Here is a 10797-nt window from a genome sequence, read left to right as displayed (position 1 = left end):
TCATTTAACTTGTGGATGTGTCTATTCAATAGGATACATGAAACTCATTGTCAAAATCCTTACAAGCAAAATAAGTAAACTAATGCATAATAACGTTAAATATTACCTTAGCATATTGCTTCCATACGTCATTCTCAACTGTAATCATGTGCTAGAGTCATTCCAACCAAATTCATTAGTGTTGATCATGTTCGTCACGAGATACTAATGCCTCTTCCATATTGTCAACTTAGAATGCACATTAGTCGTATTCAAATCAGTTCCAGGAAACCAAATTTTCAATTGTTTCTCAATAGCTTCTAGATAGCCTGATCGGAATGCATTCTCTTAGCGCCAATCTGCAACTATTGTTTTCAGAATTGCAAATAGAGCATCTTCTTCAGTAAGTGTCCAAATTCTTCTTTCCTTATTCAAGGCAAGAGTTGGCATCACTAAAAGATCTGGGGGTCTTGGAAAGTTGTTGTTATGTGAGGAACTCATAGCTCCTGCATGTATAGAGGTAACTAAGTTGTAACAAATGTTACGATATAGTATAAACTGCATATTAAGAGACATGCTTATAGATACAACATATATTTTGGATGAATTCAAGTCTGCACTCTGCAATACTCACTCTGCAATACTCTGGGTCAGATTCTGTGTATGTACAAAACCAGAAAACAATTCTCAAGTTAGACTCCCGGTCATATTAACAAGCGCAACTGGAGCTTAACTTACAACTTTATTCCACCTCAGCTCAACAAGAGTGATTGAAGCTCAACTTACCTGTTACTAAAACTTGACGCTAATTCAGTTAACTCGCATTGATTTTTCAGTTAACTTCTCAACCAGTTACAATCATAAACACAGAGCACAAGTAAAAAATGTTCTCCAAGCACCCTGGTGAAGTAACCACATTTAGATTTGCAAGATCATAAAAATAACCTATAAACTAGTAAATCTAATTCATTCCCACAACACACATTAAAGATCAATCATCTCAATATCTTCATTAATCAAGGTATCTTAAAACTCACAGTTCCATTTGACATGGATTAACGGAGGAAATAGTACAAAATATCAAACAAATTCTATCACATAATTCTAGTGGTCTAGCCACATTTGTTGAGCAAGTTGTTCCCTAAAAGCACTCCAAGCTTGTGACGGTTCAACAACTTCAATATATTCTTCATGTTCACCGTCATTAGCTAACATTATTTGCTCAAGTTGAACGATTTATTATTCATCGCCAAACACAGGATCATACTCCATGTTCTCCTTGATAAAATTATGCAAGTACGTGCAAGCCATGATTATCATGTTTTGGGTCTCAACTGGATAAAAAGAATTGTTGCGTAAAATGGCCCATCGGCTTTTTGGTTGTCCAAACACGTGCTCAATAACATTCCTCGCCTTAGCATGTTTCATGTTGAAATACACTTTGTAATTTTGAGGTACTCTTCGAACGGCCTCCCATTCTCGAAGATGGTATCTAAATCCACGATACGGGGCTAGAAATCCTTCACAATTTGTGTAACCACCATTACAAAAATAATAGGAACCTATATAAGGCCAACAAATGATTTATATTACTAAGTGAACGTGTACTATGTATTGGTCAGGTAACTATATTCTAATCCTGCCTACTTACCAGTTGGGACTTTTAAACCATTCTCTCTACTAATTGTATCTTTCAACACTCGCCCATCAGCCGCAGACCCTTCCCATCCAGTTAATACATACGCAAACCTCTCATTTCTATCGCATACCACCAAAACATTTGTTGCAATATCACCTTTTCTTGAGAGATATCTAGGTTTATCTACTGCTGGGACTTGTAACTAGATGTATGTGCCATCAAGTGCACCTAGGCAACCCTAAAAAAGGAATACCAATTAATCTTTTCAAACATCCTTGAAGAAAAACTAAATTTTGTCTACAAAAGGCTCGATAGTCTTACCTGAAAATATTTCCATGTACTATCTCTTGAACCTTCCTCAACTGCTTGGGGTGTAACTAACATATACCGATGCACAATCATGACAGCCCACAAGACATTTCTAATGTATTTACTTATTGTGCCGTATGACCTCATGTAATGAAAACCTATTACTCTAATCTTAGTGTGTTGAGCTATAACATTTAGGAGGCGTTCACTTTCTTCTATACGAAACAAACATAATTAATTCTGGGCTAGATATGGAGTGGTGGGCCCCACATAATTGGAGATTTCAAACAAGAGTTCAATGATCAAGAATTGCGGCTGGTTAGGCGTTAGGTATTAAATTACATTTTTTTTAAAAGGTATTTTTTAGCTGTGATGGCAAAAATACCCCAGCACAACATTTAAATGTAAATTTCTCATTTTCAGCGCGAACTCAAAAAATTGGGTGCATTTTTAAAAATTTTCGAAGCACAGTCCCTACAAATAGTAGATCATACGCAGTAGGGATTTCACAAATCGGCGCCACATTCTGGGATCGGTATCGCCACAGGTGAACAGTATGCCCAAGTTAGCTATGTTTGTGTTATTTCCATTGAATAGAAAAGCTCAAACTCAAGTATTTCCCCCAAATTTTCGCTCGATTGCATTGCATCTAGCTGAATTGAGTGGGCATTATGTGGATTGTTGAAGATTATGCATTTTGGGTGTTCTATTGTGATGTGATTTCTTCTCGTTTGCCTTTTACTCCACATTTTCTTTGTGAGATAAAGAGATGCAATTTCCCCAAAATACTATGTCTGTAATTGTACCCAGACGCCCTTATATTTCTATGTTAATGGTAATCTTGTACAACGTATGTCGTAGATTAAACGTCCTGTTGGGAGTCCTGTTGGGAGTCCTGGGATTGGTAACAACAGCGAAGGTCTGTTTTCTAGGTTCCCAGATTGATATATAAAGGCCTCCAATGTTCTTCACTATGCAATTTATTGGCAGGTTTTGAAATTGAGAGTTGTGTTATTGAATAGGTAATAATGGCTCGGCGCGACAGAAATTTCGCAAGGAAGACCGGTCGCGCAAAATGTGGATCGTTCGCGAGGAAGAAATTCTGGTCACAGCCTTACTTGAGCTTGTAGCACTTGGTTGGAAATCAGATAATGGATTCCGTACCGGTTATCTTCAGAGAATCGAGGATAGTATTCGCAAAGAATTTTCCAACACTGACTTGAAAGGGACACCGCATGTCACTTCTAAAATTCAAGCTTGGAAAAAAGAACCATATTAGCCTACGGCGTATCTTAGGGAGGACCGGTGTTGGCTTCACCGCTGATCACAAGATCGAATGCGACGATCGACAATGGGAGCAGATCGTCCAGGTAAATCTGCAGCTATGAGATTGATAGCATCAGTATTGTTGATGTATGTAGTATGTGGTCAATGAGTGAAATCCAGATTAATCAATAAATCCGTGCAGGCTGACATAGAGGCGCGGTTTATGCGCCACAAGTCATGGCCCTTTTGGGAGGCTTGGAACGTTATATTTGGAAAAGATCGGGCAAATGGCGGTGAGGCTGAAGACGTTGCAGAGTCGGCTAAACGACTGCGGGCACAACAATCAGTTGGGAGTCAATGCTACGCGAATGATTATCATCCATCGCTTGAGAATACCCCGGTCAACAATGCAGACCCTCTAGCATATGATGCTGACATCAACGACACAGGCTCAGGCAATGATGACAAGCAAACTTCCACAAACAAATCTGGTTCCTTGAAACGCAAGAACATATCAAGTGATGATAAACTCATGGAATTCCTAGGCAATCCGCATTCAGAAACTAACTCCAGGCTTGAGGTAATTGCAGCGAGGATCAGATATGAGTTTGACCTGGGTAAAATGAGGCAAGAGGTGTTCAACAAGCTTGAAACTGTTGAGGGCCTCACTCTAGATGAAAGGTATGACCTTTGTCAGATACTTGGAAAAGAATCACATAGCTTAGAGATCTTCATGGGAATGCCTTCAAATGCTCGCCTTGGTTACTAAAGGCGACTAATGCAAAAGAACAACAAATGATGATGTGGAGTTGTTGTGTGTGGTGGATATTAATCTATTTTGTATGTGAATACTATGCCAAATATGGCTAAGTACAGTGGTCATAGACGTGTGGTACTTCCAACTGTAGTATTATGCATTTTCAGTTCTTGAATGTTGTGTTTCTGCTATGTATCAAGCTAAACACCTTTTGTTTTGGTGGATTGAAGCCTATGGAACAGTTTCCTATGGCTATCAACTTTTTGTATCAAATATATATGGATCTTTTTTTTGTATATCTATGCATTAATATCCAAAAGCTGTTCAATGCTAATCCATCATCAGATTCACACAAATAAGCAACCTTGCAATATAGGAGACACAAATGCACACGATTTATGATTTAGTTAAATATATAGAATACCATAACCCAGCAAATATAGCATTACATAAGGCCACGAAAGTTACCAAATTACACAAAATGATGGGGTAGGTGGCCATGCCAAGGAAAATTAAGATCTCTCGTCCATGAGATCACTTTATGATCTCCCATGTATGAGATCATATATACACAAATTCAAAATTACAAACAGAATGCGTTTATAGAGGCTTATATAATTGCGGCATACAAAAACAAAACGGCAAAGTCCAATGCCACTAATATTTTTGGTGGTTTAGGTAGACTTGCCTCGCCCGCTAGCTAATCAGATTAGGGTCATTTTTTCAAGTGAGACCACTTCCCAAGGGGTGAGTTCGACCCACAGGAGCTGGCGTGCGGCAACATCCTTGAGGGTCCAACTTCAGTTGCTTTTGACACCCCTGCCTTGTCTTTGAAGGTGCTTGGTGGTGGTAGAGCTGGACCCTTCTCAAACCTGGATCGAAGTTGTCCATCATGGGTCAAGTCTATGAAGTATATGCCTACATCAGTCGTTGATTCTCTGTCCGTCGGAGTCTGATCGTCTTCGAAAAGTTTGCGGCAGACAGTAGGAGGAGGGAACACCAACGGTGAGTTCACCTCATTGTTCAATTCACCAATGTCATACGGTCCCATCTCCTCAGTTGGCAGCTTCTCGGTACTGTCAGATATCACTCTAACCTCATTCTCGCCTTCAACCTTCACATCATCCATGCCGAACAAGCACGCCAACTTCGAATGCTCGGGCTCGCCGTTGTAATAATAAGCCCCTGCGAACCAGTTATACTGCAGGCAATATTCGAGTAATAAGTTAAACACCTTATGATGGTTCATATTTTCGACAGTAAAGAATGTTAATGTACGAACACAAAAGTTAATTTGGACCTTCATGATCTTCTCCCAAACATCGTCGGATGCAGTAACGGCATTCGTTGGCTGGTCCCACTGTGCGCCGAACCGCTGAACAACATCTTTAAAAATGAGGTACCGCCTGTGCAAGACGTCGATCCTCTTAGCAACATCTTCTTCAGAGAAAACTACAACAACCTTATTTTTGAGTTCTTATTGGACTGTCATAACGAACCAACTCGGGAAGTGGCTATCCTTCCACCATGTTTCTTTCTTGAGAGCTATGATGGTGTCCAACAAAATCGTGTCGGTTGACGCTGTCCATACACCATAGTATAGGAAGGCATCTTGCTTTGGGACGTTCATTTTTTTTGTGTGCAAAAGTGAGAGTGTGGAAGGTTTGTGTTTTAGAGTGAAATTGCACAACTGAGAGTGTAGGTGAGGGTGATGAACTTGGCTTGCCGAAGATAAATATAAATAGTTGGATCCTCATCAAATGTGATGGAGACTTATCTACCCAGTAGGAATGATTTCACCTCTTGTACAACAAATAACTGATGTCATCAGCCCAATAATCACACCTTGAATACATCCCACCGCCAAATTTGTAGTATACTAGGTGCCAAGTTGTAATTCCATATTTGTGTTGGCCTTTGATTGGTGTTGATAATTCATTAATTTAATGAGAGCTAATTAATCATAGGCGAAGATATGCACCTGTAAATCATCAGTCACATCCAATTTGTATTTAAATAATGCAGCAAGTTGTGAAATATTTTTGAAGATGTGTGCCAACATATTTTAACCATTTATGCATCTAATGCCCATCCTTCAAAATGTAGGCTTACAAAAGGATCGCCACATACAAAAACTATAGACAAAAATCTGGATATCACTTGTCTTTGAAGTTTGACATAATGTAATGTAGAAAGATAACCTAGCCAAAATCTTTTTTTACAAAAGCTTGCCAATCGAAATGATCTGGGATGCTTCCCATTCTGAGGACACTTCAAATAGTATCTTCCCGCGTTCATAACAGCCTATCTGTTGTTCCACATGTGTACTGCCAAGTTATCCCGAGTTGCAGTCCACTCGGGAGTAGGCTCAATGCAATCCACATAATCCAATCCTATGAATTGTTCATCATGATCAGTCGCAGTGTTCATGTCTACATCTAGCTCAACTTCAATTGGGTCTACAGCCATCTCCCGCCTAATGAAATTATGTAGGAGGAAACACGCCATAATCAGGTGGATTTGTGTCTTTATTGGGTAAAATGAAGCATTTCGAAGGATGCCCAATCGCATCTTAAGTACCGCGAAAGCACGCTCAATGATATTTCTCGCTTTGGTGTGTCGCATGTTGAAGATTTCTTTCGGGTTTTGTGGTGCTGACATTCCTGGACCCACTCCTTCAAGTGGTAGTGCACCCCTTTGTACGGCGTCATAAATCCATTGCTATGAGCGTACGCATTATCTCACAGATAGTAACATCCTACACAAAGCCAACAAAAATCTCAGTATGCACTATTTATAAAAAAATCATGAACATCGTGAAACCACCCTTACTAAACTGGGAAATCCACCGAATAAATATTTTAAATAAATTTCAAATAATTCGGTCAGCACAATTTTCAAATACGAACATTGATTTTTATCCAATAGTTAAAGAAAATTATAATTGTTCGTAGTGTAGAACAAAAATATGTTGCTGCTTCCACCATTTAATCATATAATAGCATCTGATTCTTAAGGCTAATACATCATGCATATGTAGCTACTTCAACCCCATAATAAAAATATAGTTTCATCAACTTGAAAAGATGTAAACATGATAACAAGTTCGTATGACAATATATCCTTCAGCAATTTTAAGAATTTAATCACCTCTCATTCAAACATGAGATGCATGGATCTTTCAGCTTTTCTAAACTCAATTTTGCAATTAATTGTGGGGTCAAAAAGATTAAACTAGATCTTTCAGTGTCTCTATGCTCAATTTTCAATTAATTTTGGGGTAAAAAAAAAACTAGAATCGAAGGTCCACCAGGACTCTATATTATTCCACCAATTACAAATTCGATTCACCAAAAATGTAGAAAGAAATGAAGTAAGATAACCTTGAGAGTTGGAGCAACCATGGCCGATGGAAAATTATTCCCCAGCAAAGAAATTGTGCCTTAATTACAACATCTGAAATCATTTTAATTATCTTTTCACAATATTTCATACATTATTTGGCAGGTTATTATAAATTATGCTCAATATCAGGTTAAAAAAATGTATCAGTTTTTAATTCAAAATATTGATCCATAGTTGATCATAACACAGAAATTTCTTTATCAATATAATACATTTCGTTAAGCATATCTTCGAATGTTACACATAGAATCTCAAAAAGATTTATCCACTCATTCAACATACCTCGTGGAACCTTCAAACCGTGAGGTCTTGACACTGCATCCCGAAGTACACGGGAGTCCCCGGCTGAACCCTCCCAACCAGGTAAAAAATATACGAATTGCATGTTTCGGTCACATGCCACCAAAGTATTGGTAGCAATCTGACCCTTTCGGTTGCGATATCTAGGCTTGTCGCTAGCACTGACCAACACATTAATGCGCGTGCCGTCAAGCGCCCCGAGGCAGCCGTGCATAAATGGGAAATTTGTGTGTTAATCTCATTTTAAAACATGCATTGCCAGCAGCCACTGGGATGAGTGAAAAATACCTTGAACCACTTCCATCGATGGTCATTGCAATTCGCCTGGACAGGAGTGGGTTGACTTAGTAAGACAGAATGTAGGCTTAAAATAGCTGCTAGAACTTTGTGCACACAATTAAACTAGTCAGGAATATTATTGAGCACAATGTACTTCCTGGCTTCCTCCAGAATTCGCCGCCTACGATGCTCGGTGTGGGCACGCCGAAATCTGTGTATGATTATAGTCGCTTCTATGCGATACTCAACCAATATGTCTTCGAGCAACATACACAAATGGGCATAATTGGTAGTAGGGTGCGCCATGCCGAATATCGCTAATTGTCACGAAACTAACTTAACAATTCACATCGTAATCACTCTAGGAGAGCAGCATCATTGAATGCAATCCACCAAAGGGAAGGGGTGTACGGATGGGAAAGGAAAACACACAAATTAGGGGGCCCAGAAGATGGAATGGGAATGAACATTGGCTCTATAACCACGACAACAAACATCAACTTCTATGTGTTCAAATATGTATAACAAAAAAAGTTTTACCTTGAGGAAAGAAAGCCTTCCAAGATGGGGTTTACAACACTCACAAACTGATGGACCACGTCAGTTCCGTCTTTGTCTACAAAACTTGCTCTATTCGCCAAAAATGGAGGTCAGCTAATCGTGAGTGTTCATGTTGGGCTGAAACCCATTAACAAACCGACTATAATTTCAGTGGTGTAAGGTAGAGGGTGATTTAAGAACTAATTGTGCCTAGAAATTTTGCAATTTTGATTCTATGTAATTAATTTCACGCATTTGGACTGTGAATTGGAACCAGCACCAAGTAAAAGCTAACCTTGGACAACCGATCTTCACCCTCTTTACGGCTCTCACTGGCGAAGATTGCAGAGTCGAGGTGAGCGGAGGTAAGGCTGAGGAATTTCGCAGTTCCCTTTCGGTGAGAATTGGGGGAAAATAACCTAGCAATTTGGGATACACGCTTTGTGGGAGGGGTAAAATCGTAATCTCAAGTTCTTTTCTGTAGGTGAGATGCGCTCCCGTAATTAATTCCCAAGTCGACGCTGTGTTTTGGAAAGAACAAAGTCTAAGAGGAACAGTGCGGGCCTTGAGCGTTTCTAGGGCTTGGTAGTTATAAACAAAATAACTGAACACCATAATTCCCCAAGAATTAAGCCCAATTAGTGCCATATCTGACAAAGTGAACGGACCCTTAGAAATATAGCTACTTTTGTTCTTGAATAGAAACATATTTGGAAGAACGAAGTCCACCATGAATTTGAAGTAACTTACACAATCTACTAAAACAACGTCGATCCATACGAAGCATATTGATGCATATAACATCATTAGTTTCGATTAGGTTGTGCAAAAATATCTTTTGGGTAGGCATTCGCTTTATTAAGCTATACCTAATTTGAGTTTTTTCTTGACTTAGTACAAAAGGCTCTTCCCCATATAAATAATAAGTAAGCAATATCATGAAAAAGAATGAATTTTTCCCTATTAAATGGTGCAAAAACAAGAGCCCAAATACTTTCTCGTATTGGTCCATATGTGACTACTATCAGTCAGTTCCACACCCTACACGTATTTGAAACATCATAGTCAAGTAAAGAATGTGAACACTTGAAGTAAAGCAAAAACATCATGGTTAGATGAATCACCACAAAATACCATAGAGAAATACAAACAATCAAATAAATCTATGAATGCATATTCTATCTAATTAAACGTATAAATTGCTCATGTTTATGGGATGACATTCACTTTCTTACTAAGAGTTATGGAATATGCATTTTTATTTCATTTTTCTATTGTAGAATTTTAAGTAAGCATAAACTGCACAAGCAATGACAACAAGATACAACACCTCCATGTATACATTGAAGATATTTTTATATTTATATACTTGGAACACTTGAATTTCCTTCGGTGTACATGCAATTAAGACACAAGGCAATAATATGCTTAAATTAATTCATAGGACTAAAAGTTTTGATATCTTTTATTTGGAAAAATTGGGAATGAAATTAAAAAGAACTTCTAGTTGAAAGAAATTAGCAGAAGACATGAAATCTGCTGAAGAAGTGCAGAATGCAGTGATGTTTCATTATGCGGCAAGCATATCTTCTTACAAAGCGTGCTATTTTAACTACCGTGTATTTAGGAGAAAGACTAATTCATCAGTAAAATAATGCTAAAAATTGGTAAGTCAAGTAAATTCATTCCTGTCCAAAAGCATCAGAGTGAACTACCACTAAACTATCTGCTAAACCTTTCTTCCCAATTTGTATTCCCCCAATTTTCGAATTAAGTTTCTGTAGTTATGGATAAATCCCTAAAATCTGGATACCTTAAAATCTACAAGCATTTACCTAAATTTTCACTAGAAATCCTTGATCGCAACATATAAATCAAAATTACCTCAGCTCAAATTTGATCGCCTTTTCTTCTCTACCTCTTCCCAAATCTGAATCTCTCTCTCTATCTCTCTCTCTCTATTCCAAATCTGAAATATCACAGATCATTGTATCGCAAATCTGAGGAGGGCAGCCTTGGTATTTACAGAAAAAGTAAAGGGCAAATATGGAAAATCGATTGTTTGTACCCAACGATAATAATATGGAAAATCGATTGTTGGGCCATGATAGGCTATCTCCTGATTATGCATCTTTGTTTCAATCCAAGATTGAAACATGGGCAAACCGAACATGGGCCAAAAATAATCTTCCACCTAATATGCCCAACCGAACTGGGCCTAACAATACTCATGTTACTTTTTCTCTCATTCTCTCTTTTTACCAATTGTACATTAAAACTCGTGTTATTTAAAATGTCCATATTTTTATAGGATGATGGGAGT

At 38.3% G+C, this 10797-nt stretch overlaps 1 protein-coding gene across 1 annotated transcript; it reads left to right on the top strand.

Moving 5' to 3' along the window:
- The first annotated feature begins 3416 nt into the window (after nt 1–3416).
- Nucleotides 3417–3962, top strand: LOC148923261 (uncharacterized). Its single transcript, XM_089059897.1, has one exon. It carries the CDS (start codon nt 3417–3419, stop codon nt 3960–3962), a length of 546 nt encoding a protein of 181 aa, XP_088916023.1.
- The last annotated feature ends 6835 nt before the right edge of the window (nt 3963–10797 follow it).

The sequence above is a fragment of the Salvia hispanica genome, chromosome 6 (genome assembly GCF_029641045.1).
Source record: "Salvia hispanica isolate PSC_SH4W2 chromosome 6, Shi_PSC_v1, whole genome shotgun sequence".
NCBI classification, from domain to species: Eukaryota; Viridiplantae; Streptophyta; class Magnoliopsida; order Lamiales; family Lamiaceae; genus Salvia; species Salvia hispanica.
The sequence above is the reverse complement of the archived record's forward strand: the minus strand, read 5'-3'. Positions and strand labels throughout refer to the sequence as shown.